The 13,337-nt window shown below is 36.6% G+C and overlaps 2 protein-coding genes and 1 long non-coding RNA gene across 9 annotated transcripts; 1 reads left to right on the forward strand and 2 right to left on the reverse strand.

Moving 5' to 3' along the window:
* The first annotated feature begins 427 nt into the window (after window positions 1-427).
* Window positions 428-3,200, forward strand: LOC113282249. Its single transcript, XR_003326680.1, has 2 exons — window positions 428-723; window positions 2,883-3,200. It is a non-coding gene; the product is annotated as an uncharacterized LOC113282249 (long non-coding RNA).
* A 1,713-nt stretch (window positions 3,201-4,913) lies between these two features.
* LOC113279321 (F-box protein At5g07610-like) lies at window positions 4,914-5,732 on the reverse strand. The gene has a single exon (XM_026528017.1). The coding sequence runs from the start codon at window positions 5,730-5,732 to the stop codon at window positions 4,914-4,916; it is 819 nt and encodes a 272-aa protein (XP_026383802.1).
* Window positions 5,733-8,484: 2,752 nt separating this feature from the next.
* On the reverse strand, window positions 8,485-13,047 carry LOC113282250 (malate synthase, glyoxysomal-like). Of its 7 annotated transcripts, none has more exons than XR_003326682.1 (6): window positions 12,849-13,047; window positions 12,102-12,196; window positions 11,154-11,293; window positions 9,567-9,645; window positions 9,259-9,422; window positions 8,485-9,165 (listed from the first exon to the last, which is right to left on the reverse strand). XR_003326682.1 is itself a non-coding variant. In XM_026531229.1 (5 exons), the coding sequence occupies exons 1-4, from the start codon at window positions 10,412-10,414 to the stop codon at window positions 9,110-9,112; spliced, it is 471 nt and encodes a 156-aa protein (XP_026387014.1). In that variant the 5' UTR covers window positions 10,415-10,832; the 3' UTR covers window positions 8,485-9,012; window position 9,109. The 7 variants fall into 7 exon arrangements, 5 of the variants coding, with proteins under 5 accessions (XP_026387014.1, XP_026387019.1, XP_026387016.1 ...); XR_003326681.1 differs by having other exon boundaries at window positions 9,567-9,632; window positions 12,849-13,045; XM_026531229.1 differs by lacking the exons at window positions 11,154-11,293; window positions 12,102-12,196; window positions 12,849-13,047 and adding an exon at window positions 10,243-10,832 and having other exon boundaries at window positions 8,485-9,012; window positions 9,109-9,165.
* Between the last annotated feature and the right edge of the window lie 290 nt (window positions 13,048-13,337).

Here is a 13,337-nt window from a genome sequence, read left to right on the forward strand (position 1 = left end):
GAAATAGAAGATTTTGTTTAGAAAAATTAGGAAATTAAAAATAGAATGATGTGAGTGAAATAAAGTCGTTGGCGAGTTACCCGTTGACAACACTTGTTCAACACTCGCGACCCAAGTTCAACCGTCAACGACTCTCGTTATGACGCACTTGCACCACGCGTTTATTCTACTGTGGTTGAATAAGTTGTCCCATAGGAGTCGGTGGCTAAACGTGTTTGTTCATCCACCAGGCTAGACAAAAAAATCGAAAATATTTTATATGCAAGGAGAAAATTCCGAAATTTCTACCGTAACTCACAGCTCGGGGACCTACTTCTGTCCACTTATAATGTCAATGCTAAAGGGCATTACTCTCGTTCTTCCGATCCCCTCACGGGATGTTACCCGGTTTTTTTGGGCGTCAACCTAGCATCACTCTAAAACATTTCCATAGGAACTGCGGTAAGACCGATATCCCTTTATTTACAGAAGAGCGCTCTTTAAAGAACAAAAACATTGTTAAACTAAAGTCCCAAAAAAACAGAGAGAAAAGAGAAGACAAAGTAGAAGAGAGATGCGGAAAATACCAGTGAGGATGAAGGCAGTGATATACAGCTTGTCACCATTTCAGCAGCAGGTGATGTCTGGTCTCTGGAAGGATCTACCACACAAACTCACAAAGAAAGTCTCCGAAAACTGGATCAGCGCTAGTCTTCTTATTGGCCCTCTTCTTGGAACACACTTGTACGTCTCTCTTTATCTTATCTTCTCATCTTCTAATTTAATTAAGAGTTTTGGTTTTCATTTGGTCCTGTTTAGATCCAATTTTGTTGCGTTTTGATTTTAGAAAATGAAATTCTTCATCTGCATATATGAAATTAACCCGTATCCCTAAATAGTCAACTGAGAATTTATTTGTAAATTAGGGTATTTCTTTTTCTTTTAGCTGTATTATCTTCTACTTAATTATGGATTGGAAACAGAAATCGAAATGAGTTACTTTGTACAATTTGTATTATTTACATGTGTGGGTGAAAATGATCATATATACGCTGTACTATGTGTAAAATCATTTTTCTGTGGAAATGGTCTTTTTCTGGCTGGTGCAGAGAGATTGAGTTGGACAGCCTTGGTTGTTTTAAATGAAACCTTTACTTGGTTGAGATTTTTGAGTATTACATGTTTTCTCACAGTTCAATTCCTGCATGTATTTATTTTTATGTTAATATCGTTTTGATGTTGATATTTACGTCCGAGAGTGGAGGACGTAATTTGAATTTGATATATGTATGCTCTCAAGCTGGTCACGGACTCACTCACGGATGGGACGCAATCATCTATTTTAGTATGTATGAACTTACTTAGTGCCTTCAGCAGCTGCATATAGTGCACCTGCAGACTTCATAAGAAATGGATAACAGGGTTGTAAGCCGTATTGGCTGATATTGGTCACATGACTCACATTGGCGTCCAATTTTGTATTTTTAGTTAAGTGGTGCAGCTTCACATTAGTTGCTTAAAAACACTTATATTCTAACCTCCTGTATAATGCTTTAATCTACGCTGTTTTAATATAGCCTTACAAGTCACTTATGTGGAAAGTTACCTGTCATTTCTTATCCAGTTATGCTCCCGAGTTTGCTTATACTAATGACCGTGTCGATGGTCTGTCCAGTTGGAGTGTCTAGTGGATACAATCAAATACGATATGCTGATGCCACTGGGGTGTTGCTAAAACAATCTCGGAGGTTCAACTGGACAGACCACCGGGATAAGCAAGCTCGGAAGGATAAAGATTGGCCGTGGTATGAACTTCAGGTGAACTTACACAGCAAAACCTGCATTTTTATTCTTCTTTCGATCGTTGGAAAGTAATGTGATTAACCATAGAATTATTGGATAAGTTGTCATGAATAACCATTTCTCCAAATTATGTTGCTTCTTTGGTGTGCTACCTGATTCGTTTGCGTGACTTAGAATGACAAATCCATTGTTTTATAATAATATTAGTGTATAACGGAAATCATTGTAAATTGAATATCCTAATATGTTGGATGGATGAGATTTGTTTGATAAATGAGTCTTATAGTTGCGAAGTAGAACAGAGCGTGAGATGTTTTGTGTTTTTGTGTGAAATCATTTAGCATATATAAGTTTAGTCGTTGAATCTCTAACGGTAAGGCAACCTGTAATACCGTTCATAATCGAGATGTAAGTAGGAATACCGAGGGCTTTGTTCTTTGGAAGCCAGTTGGCCTCTTTGGTTGTAGTGAATAGAAGCATTTATATCCCCCAAATTTTTGTAGGGTGCACTAGCAAATCAGATGTTAAGCTTTGTATGACAGTATATGTGAGAATTTCTTTGTAGGTTGATATTTTTCTTCTTGGCTGCATTATTTATTGGTTTGTTTGAGTGTTACTGTAGCACCATTGTTCTTAATTAGAGGTGTCAGGGTTGAGGTGATAGGGATTTCTGTAGAAACTAGAACTGGCCATTGGGTTTTATATCATATCCAGATATAGAAGTTGTTTTATAAGATGTATTTTTTTGTATGCCAGTGTCCACTTTACTACCTGAACTAGTTGCTTTTTTCCTGAGGGGGAATGCGCTACTCTTGCTTTTCCTTAACTAGTTGCTTTTCTATAAGCCTTTGTACAGCTTATTTCTGATTCTGCTTCTGCTTCTGCTCTTCATCAATCATGGGTTGCAATGCACTCCTCCTTCCATAACGTATTTATTGGCTTACAATGTCTTGTACGAGTTTGCCTGCGCTCTTTAATTTTGTGTGTATGTTTGGCGATGGATCATGGGACTCCTAATGCTCAAATACCTGCGCAAGTACTATTTAGGGATGACTGAGTTTTAGCTTTCTTGACTGAGCTTTCTTCTTGCTCTAATGCAGGTATGTCCAGAACTACCTAGAGCGGGAAAAGCAACACCACAGGTTCTGAAGTGAAGAATTAATGGCTTGGGGCTATCTGCTTCAATCTGTTTTGGAAGTAGCTTAGACCTCAGTTTTTTCTCCTTAGGCGGTTGTTAAATTGTGTTTTTTTTTCTATTCTGATGGAAAATTTCCCAATTTTTCAATGTTATATTGAGAGACACTTCAGATGTTTTATGCTACATTTTGACCTTGTAATAATGTTGTGGGTCTGTTTGCACATTCGTATCTGAAAAATTCTGCAGATTCCAGAATCCAAGGGCAACACCAGTGATCATACTCGCAAGTATTGACAAGCTCAGTGACAAGAGCTTCAAGTACGAGCCAAATAACTTTATTTCTTTTGTTGATAAAATGGAAATGGATGCCCTATTAGCTATGTTATGAGATCACCTTTCTTTTCATCGGCGATCACAAATTACATCCTATTGAATTGTTCAGCCCATCGCTTCATCCATTCATGTAATGTAGACATGATCAAGAAGAAGAAGAAGAAAATTTTGATCCAGATTCTAATATTCACATTTGGTAACCGTCAGATGAATCCATACATGCCAAAGATACTGGCTATTCAATGCGGTGATTTAAAATAAGCATAAACAGAGAAAAAGGTCTGGCTTCAAAGAGTGAAGCTAATGTCCAAACTCCAAAGGGCTGGAGTCATATATAATCTCCCTGCTAAGCCTATTGGTTAGAGTAGTCTTTATCCCTACCTAATTCATGATTTATGACCATGAAGTGGCTTGAGAAATAAGCTGTGCATTTCGATCACATTGTTGGTGCGCTGCGAAATTAAGAAACACAGGTACCGTGTTGCATCTATTCGTGAAGGTGGGATGTTCAGACTGCCAGTAGGCCAGTCAAATTGTATTCTTAGTTAGTCTGTCTGCTGTTGTGACTTTGAAAAAACAAGTCCTGCCTCTTGGAGTTTACACTGGGCTTACAACCCATGGGCAGAGCAGAAAACTGCAGCTGTTTCTGTAAGTTCTCATGGAGCTAATCTGAAAACTCGCCTTAAATTAGAAAATTGATGTATATGAAGACAACGTAAACCATCCTGAGCCAACACAATGATGATTTCTAATACAAATAACTCTTTGGAAACTTTCAGATCATATTCAACTGGTCATTCATTGACATATACAACTAGGACTAGAGAATTCAGAACCCCCAACCTTGCATGTGGTCAAAACTAAACTTGAACATGTAATATTAACTCAGGTTCAATGATAAGGCACAAGCTGAGGCTTTAGAAACACAAGGAGAATCCACTCCCAAAGTAATGATAGAGCAACTTCCAATAGTAAATCAAACAATCAATGGCATAAAGTATAAACCAAAACAAACTCAAAAGTTTCATTAATCAAGTAATAGCGAGCCAAAGCTGGATTACAATGTTACTGGAAACGGCTGTTTATAGCCTGCAAACCTAAATCCAATTATGCAAACATTCCTAAACTAACAAGAGAATTTAATTTACTCATAAAAACAAATAAAACAACTAATTATCCTAATTAAAATTACTAAATGAAACAAAATGAAGAAGCAAAATGAAAAAAGAGTCACTTAAATGACTAAACATAAGCCAAGGATTCAATATATTGAAATTTGCTAGATACCATAAATTCTAGTCGTGCCGATAGATCGCAAATTGTCTCCAAGCTATTATCTGTTAGATCATAAGAGAGAACCCTACTCTCTGCTGTAAGCAGCACAACCTTTATGGACCCTTTTTCCACTTCCTTAATGAATACGATGTTAGGAGCAGCATATGGAATTAACCTTTTCATCGAACTGGCCTTTCAAGTTCCAGCTAGAATCAGCAGAATCCATGTCAGATATCGTCAAACAATCAGACAAGTCTCTCTCAATAAGATAGAAGTGACCCCCAAACTCAGCAATTTCAAAACTCTTTTCATCACACCTTCGACTTGACGCTACCACAACTACTTCTAGATCAATATCGAAGTAAGTCATATAGCCTTCTAGGTTTCACCAGTATAATCTAAGATTCCAGAAGATACCAGCACCTCGACCCCATAGTAAACATTCTGCTGCAGGAGTACATGAATAAAATCCAGACAACCCCCAAGTAGACGTTTCGGAGTCATAGATTTCAACTCGAAATTTAGTAGAACTCAGATCAGTCCTCGTGTTAAATAATTCTGGATCAATGTTACACCAGTCTGATATATCCCTGCTACTCCAGAAAGATATAACTTTGTAGTATGGGGATTTGGATGGATCGGACACTAAACTAACATTCATAAGATATGGGAAATCACGACTTCTGATTTGAGACGGAGGTATGATTTTGTACTGCTTTGCGTAAGGATTGAAGATGTAGTAAGTACGATCAGAATTGCGGCTTACAACATTACCACATAGGAGTAAGCCATTGCAAGATTGCAAAATCTTTATACCTACTCTGACTAATCTCTTTACCTTAAAAGCTATGGTTTCAAAAGGTACATAGCCATCGGTATTTCCATCTAAAAAGATGTACTCATACTTGTGTTTTGTAACGGAGGGTAATTCTGTGCCCCAAAACAATCCTAGAATTGATAAGCTAGGGTTTCTGATGAAATATTCGTGGGCAAAATGAGGGCTATGGATTATGGATAACCAAAATTTTGAAACTAACTTGAATACAAGTAAAACTTTCGATGGTAAACGAGTTAAAATGAGAGTTAGGAGATCAACACTAGTACCAATTTTAACCGCTGATGATGAAGTATTACCATTATCTGGAATCTCACATTTCAATCTTTTTCTTCCTCCTCTTCGTCTTTGCTTTGATGGAGAAGACATCCTTACGTTATGAAATTGCAGCTCAGTTCTATTGATTAGCGAGATATTGGGAGTTAGGGTTTTGCCGCTCGGCTCCGGTTTGAACATTTTAAAGGGCCTAGTGATGCTTAATCGTGCACCATATGGGTTCAGTTAATAGCGGAGTAATTCCTACGTGCTTAACCGAAAAGTGGAAATTTGCTACAAAGATGTCATCCAAGCTTCATGCAGGCATGGATAGGTTCTCATTCGACACGTTTTAGAGTGACACATATGGGATCGTGGTGCTTAACACGGTTTTACGTGTGTAAAGCATTGGTCAACAAATTTTACAGCACAAACAAATGGTAAATGCAAACCGTGAGCTGGAGTTGAGATGCATGCAACTTCTCCTTTGGTAACATTTGATATTTTCACAAAATTTTGGCGTGATTTTCACAATAAAAAATGACTTTCTTTCCCACTAGGGGTGTAAATTCGGGTAGAGGGCCGCCCGACCCAAAAACTAAGACAGGCCGGGCAGGCCAGGCTTAATATTTGTGAGCCCGTAAACAAATTCAGGCCGGACAGGACGGGCACAAGTAGATAATTTGCTATCCAAAGACCGCCCAAAGCCCGCTTTTTATACGGACAGGCCAGATCGGGCGGGACAGGCCACTATTTTGAATTTTTTTTTTTAAGTTTAAATTTTCAAATGAACGGTATTAAATACAATATCCTTTCCTTTCCAACATCGCATATCGTAAGTGATAGTATTATTTTATATTTAAATTACACTGACAAAATTTTAATTTTAGCCTATAATAAATAATTAATTGTACAATAAACTTTCTAATAAGAAAATATATTACCATTAATGTTTTGAAAAAGTTAATTATAAGTAAAAAACAATTATATATTTTATTTTTCTTGACACAAAATTGACAATTATAAAATTCTAACTTTTAAGTCTTTTCAAGAGGATATTAAATGATTAATGGCACATAGAAGGCTTTCAGGCCGGGCACCAGGCCGGGTATCAGGCCGTGCATCATAATTAATCGCAAAGCCCGAGACCGCCCAATAAATTAATTCAGGCCAGGCCGGGTGGTCCATGACGGGCCATAACATGCTTTGGGCTACTTCGGGTACAGGCGGGCTCGGGCGGATACAGGCAGGCCGAGTATTTTCGGGTATTATTTACACCCCTATTTCCCACATATTCCTTTGATTTTAAACGGCCTTTGTTAGAACCATTTTTTAGGGACCATGGGTTTTTTGGGACCATGATCTTATTAGGCCAACCTCCTTATACTTATAAGAGGTGTCCTAAAATTAGGTAAATATGCATTTATCCTCTTGCATCGAGTTACTGAGCCAGATGATATGAGAGGTCAAAATGTCGCAATCATCTCCCAATTAGATGATATGAACGACAATGTGCTGGACTCATTGTGACTGCCTACGTATCCCTCCCTACTCTAAAGGGATCAAATATAGACCGTAATTCATCCTCGAAGGGACCGACAACTTAAACCCCCAAAAAAAAAACTGGTCCCCAAAATACCGTTCCTTTGTTAAATGGTTGGGCTTCTTGATGTCTAAAAACCCGGAAGCTGTTTGCTAAAAATAACCGTGTGCTTTTCAACAAGTTGCTGCTTTAAGGCGTGCCGGCCGTCTGAGTCCGACTAGGATGCAGATTGCCAGACTCCTTGCATTTACCACAGATCAGTTTTCGCAATGTTAAGGCGATGTTGACACAAGTATAGTGGAAACTCTTTTAATTAATACTCCATTATTTAATAAATTCTCTTAAATAATATTTTTGGCCGATCCCGAGTCGGGAACAACGTGCCAAATTAATAATTCGCTAAAATTATAAGATAATACTTTTATGATTACCTTTGTAAGTCCCATATGAAATATAAATTAATAATGCATTATATATATTCAATACGTTAATGATTTACAAAGACTTTTTGAAAAATGATTTAATTGTCTTCTTTTTTTTTTGCTAATCAATATCGCATTGAATTTCATCTCTAATTTTTCTTATCAATGATATTGATATTGTGTTTATATAAGAAATTAAATATATAATTGCATATTATGTTTATAAAAATATGATTTGATATTGGTATTGTATTTATATAGGAAATATAAAAGATATGATATTTTATTTGTGTAGAAACTAATTATTTGACATGAAATTTATCTGGATTCGTAGTTACTGCCCACCATGTAGTGGTTGAGTGTCCTCTCCATGCTAACGGGCCCAAAAATAGACCACCGTCGTTATACAAGCCGATGCAACACCATTAATAGTCGATGATTAATTTTGTTTGTGCCAACCGAGAACAGATAAAATTTAAGGTTTTTATCTTCTATGCCAGCCGAATGGATAGAAAGTGACTCCTCCAAATGGTGTGGTTGACTCTTGAGTCTGCTTGCCTGCTCGGAAGTGATCTATACTTGTCCACGTATTCAATTCATTTGCCAGCGCCCCTTGCATTGATGTTCAACAAGATGCAAGCATCTTGTTGGGCCCTGCCAGTATTCCTGCTTGCTCATCCACTATTAAAATGGGCCAACTTAAGACAAGGAGGAGGAGAGAGAATAGCTTCTTATCATTTTTTCCATTTTCACCCTCAACAAAAATCCTAATACCAAATGTCTTCCCTCCAGTCTCTGACTTTTCAAATTAACGAATTCAAAGAATTCAAATCTCGTTCTTACATAAACCCAGTATATCCGTTTGGTCGATTTTTTTCTCGTCGGAATTCAAAATTCTCACCGGAGAAGACGAAGATGAAGTTTCTTTTAGAAAAATCGATCACAATCAACTACAAAAACAGAGTTGTTTGATTTCCTTCAGGAAAATCAAAAGTAAACTTACATTCAAATCAGCTTGAGATAACAATCAACTACAAAATCAGAGTTCCAAAATCAATTTCAGATCTCTCTACATTCAAATCAATTTGAGATCACAATCAGCTACAAAAATAGAGTTCCAAAATCAACTTCAGATCTCTCTTTACCCCAGGTGATTCATCATATCTCCACCTTAAATAAGATACATTTCAAATCTAAAAAAAATGCTCAAATCAAATTCTCAAATCATGGGTACTGTAAAGTAGGAAAATCAACTTGACATTCAGAATAAACAGAACTTCTAAGGTAAATCTCTAAATCCTTGCCTCATTTTGTAATCATCTGAAGTTCAATCACTTAATTTTAATTGCATATCTGAAAACTGTAATGATGGCATGAAATCTTCTAGCAATTCAGTTGTAGCTAGTTATCATTGGATAGAGGACTCAACCTATTTTACAGTCAACATCACGATTAGCTTTATCAATTGATAGAATGAGTGAGGGAAGAAAGAAATACTCCAGTAATAACTCAAACTATTGTATACCTCAGGATTCTGGGTGTTCTAACACTCCATGCCTGCAAAATGCCTTGTTCTCCATTCCTGTGTAGGATCACAATCGAATTTACATATCAGATGTGCTTTTAAGCATATCTCTAACAGCTATGCAGGGTACAAAGAGAGTTTCTGACTTACCACAATTCAACCGAACTGAGTGATCACGTAATTCATAGAGAATTTCATCAATTTGCAAGGAAACGGGAAGAGTCTGAATCAGTACAATATCTCTGATGCTTCCTCTCTCAATTCCTGCCATCTTTTCTTCCTTCTCAAGCACACAGTTCCATACCTTAGCTTCCCTGCCAATCACATATGTAGACCTTTTACATTAATTATAGTGTCAAAAAGTAGATGCGTAGGTATTTTATTTTACCTTGAGTTCTTCATTTTAATTGTCCTACATACCTAGCTGAACTTAAAGAGAGAAGAAAACTCCAGCATACCTTTGCAGGTCTTTGCTTCTCAGCTGCAGTAATTGTGATACTTCCATTAGTGGGACTACTTTCCATCTGCATATGTTATCTGTTATGAGATGAAATAATGAACTGTAACTGAACTAATTAGCAAAAATTTCTGAACTAATTAAGGTAATGGTGATAATCGAAGAGCTAGAGGAGATGGAGTACATTACAAACAATGAAGATCTGGAGGTATTGGAGTTCATTACAAATAATGAAGAGCTGGAGGAGATTGAATTCATTACGAACAACGAGGATCTAAAGGAGATGGAGTTCAGCATGAACAATGAAGAGGTGGAGGATATGGATTTTAATATGAACAATGAAGTGATGGAGGAGATGGAGTTCAATATGAACAATGAAGAGTTGGAGGATATGGATTCGAACTCTTTTTTTCCAGGAACAGTCGCGGATTCTGTCTTACAAACAAATCTTGAACAAACAACAACACTTGCCACAAAATCAAGTATTGCCACCAGAAACAAGAAAGAGCTGACAGATGAACAACGGCTATCTATTTTTCATTTCTTATTGAAGGATAGCAACAAGGGAAGACTTCGAAAGGGCTCGGTTCCAAGGGCAGCACAACTATTTTCAGTATCAGAATCCACAGTAAAGCGTACATGGATACGAGGAAAAGAGTGTGACGCAAAGAATATACCTGTTGACATGTCTTCAAGAAAACCAACCTTCACAGTTGACATTAAGAAAAAACGGTTGGAGTTTTGTTTGGAAATGTTAGAGCCAAACCAAAACAAGGATACTTTGATGGTCAAGGACATGCATAATGTGATACACATCGACGAGAAGTGGTTTTTCATGACTAAAACCATGGAAAATTACTATCTTCATCCGGAAGAAACCGAACCCCATCGTACATGTCAAAGAAAGAGATACATTACAAAGGTAATGTTCTTGGTAGCAGTAAGTCGTCCTAGATTTGATGAATTCGGAAATGAAATCTTCGATGGGAAACTAGGCATATTCCCCTTAATTGCTAAGGAGGCGGCAAAGCGAACTAGCAAGAATCGTCCAGCTGGAACACTTGAAGATAAACCCATTATAGTGAATACAGACGTGGTAAGAGATTGTTTAATTGAGAAACTACTGCCAGCAATTCGAGAGAAGTGGCCAAATTATAACGGAAAAACAATATATATTCAGCAAGATAATGCAAAACCACATATCAAGTTGAATGATGAAAAATTATTAAGGGAAGCGGCAAAAGATGGCTTTGATATTAGGCTGAGATTCCAACCTTCACAAAGTCCCGACATGAACGTTCTAGACCTTGGGTTCTTTATTTCTATATAATCTCTACAACACCGAGAGGCTCCCACTACAGTTGCTGAGATTTTATTGGCTGTGAACAAGGCTTTCAACGAGTTAAACACACAAACTCTGAATGATGTATTCCTCTCATTACAACTATGCATGGTAGAGGTGATAAAGATTCGTGGTGGAAACAACTATAAGTTGAAGCAGATGGGGAAAAAACGATTAGCACGCATTGGTAAGTTGCCTAAACAAATCGAAGTTAGTACTGATCTAGTGAGGAAAGCAACACATTACCTCTCACTTTTAAGATATTTCTGCAAAGATGAGAAAACTGCTGGAGGAATTCATGGCAATGATGTCATTGTGTAGTTTCTGCAACAAGCCTTCCTGCTGCTAACATAGTTTCTCCAGCAAGAAAACGCCAATAATTTTATCTACAGATGCAAACAGTCATGGTTTCACTTCTCTCCGTATGAAACCTTTACTCCAAAGCATATGTAGTTTTCTACTTACCATGCAACACAAATTAATTTGTCCAAAGCATAGATTAATGACGATAGCGTATAGACATAGAGGTTCCTAGAAAAACAGTAAATAAATGTGCATATGCAGTGACTGGACATAGTCAACAGTTATATCTCTAGTCAGAGGATCAATAACAAATGCAGTAAGCATAGAGAGAAAAACTGCATTTGCAACCCAGACACCCATTGGGTTCAACAACAACATTTTCAAGAAGCAATGCCAATAGAACAACAAACCCAATAACCCTAAAAGCCATCAACCAAGCAGGACGAAGATCTTTCAAACACGTCCAATTGTTTGCATATTTATAAAAAGTTCAATTAACAAAATAGCATAACCAACGTTCATTACACATTCATAAACAAGTTATCACACTAACCCACACCAATATCTTCAAACATCTATCCAAGAAAAATCTTAAAACAAGAACGATCATTAACAAAATTTCCTAGCTAGAGCAGGATGTACAAACTGATTACTAGCTAATTGCACCCCAATAAGTAAGAATGTTCACAGATACTACCCCTATTAATTCGAAAGAGTAGGTCAATATAGTGTTATCTACTCAAATAGATATATCAATCCATGACTACTAGTCTCACCTTGATCAATTTGACAGTTTTTACGATCAATTTCCGATTGCTTCATATATTAAAGAATCCAGAATGGAGCTATGTTCACTAGTATGTAAAACGTAACAACGGGGAGGAAACTTACATTAACTGAGATTCACAGAAGCCTGTATGAGATTGATTTCTCCATGTATGTTCTCTTGTATAAGTTCTTCCGTGATATACGAACGAAGTCGCTACCTATAAAAGGGATAAAACCCAGATGGCGAAATTAGTTATTAGTTCACCACTTAAATCATTTAGTATTTTAGCCTATAAAGTTTATAAATAAATCCGCATAGTTCCAATGTGAAATATATACCTCTGGTTCCCAAACCCAAGATAATCTTGTTCTTGTTAACCAATTCATTTAGTTTAACATACTTCTCATTGTTCATACAAATGGGTTGATCTATTCCTCTTTGACAGACAACTAAGGCAAGAAAGAAGTCTATCTAATGAATAATGAAAACCCAAATACCTCCGATAGCAACCTCCGAGAAATGTCAAATACACAATTTAAGGCTCATATATGTTGTTGAATACTACTCCAAACATACTAGAGATATGAATAAGCACATCATCGATCTAATTGTATCTTCAATCAAAAATTTATCTTTATGATTTACAGGAAATCAACAAAACCAAACACTCTAAATTCTAATCAACATACCAAAATGAAAAATGAAGCAAAAATGGAAATTTTAATCTAAACCCTATATCAGATTCAATTTAAAATTTTGGTAGATTTATTCATAAAATCAAAAACCCACGAATAATATATTAGGTTTATACCAAAAATGCAATATTTTTTATCAGATTCAATTAAAAATTCAAGTTAGGAAATACTCACACCGAGAAGACGAAGATGAAGGTGATTCTGGTTATCATGGTAGAAGAATAAGTTTCGTTTGATGATTGATGAGAAGAAGAGGTTTCGTTCGATGGTGGTAGTGGTGGTGGTGGTGATATGACGGCGGAGAGATGGAGAGTGAGACTGGGAAAAGAAATGAATGGAGAAATGAGAAGAGTGAGACGGAAAGAACGAGTGTTAATTTAAGGGAAAGGGTTATTTTGAAAATTCATCCTGTTTAATTGAGATAGGTCATTTATTTATGGAACAAAAATTAAAACCAAATAGGTCATCTAATTAGGAACGGAGAGTGTATTATTTTTCATTTCTGTATCCAACATGTTTTTCTACTAAACACCAAACACCAACCTTTAAGTATTGTAAAATCTTTTTTTGATCGGGTTAGTGCATTAATAACGACTCGACGGAACAACATTCGATATTTAAGACCTAGATAATGCGATTAACAAACACAAAAACTATTCACAG

The sequence above is a fragment of the Papaver somniferum genome, chromosome 5, assembly GCF_003573695.1.
Source record: "Papaver somniferum cultivar HN1 chromosome 5, ASM357369v1, whole genome shotgun sequence".
NCBI lineage: Eukaryota > Viridiplantae > Streptophyta > Magnoliopsida > Ranunculales > Papaveraceae > Papaver > Papaver somniferum.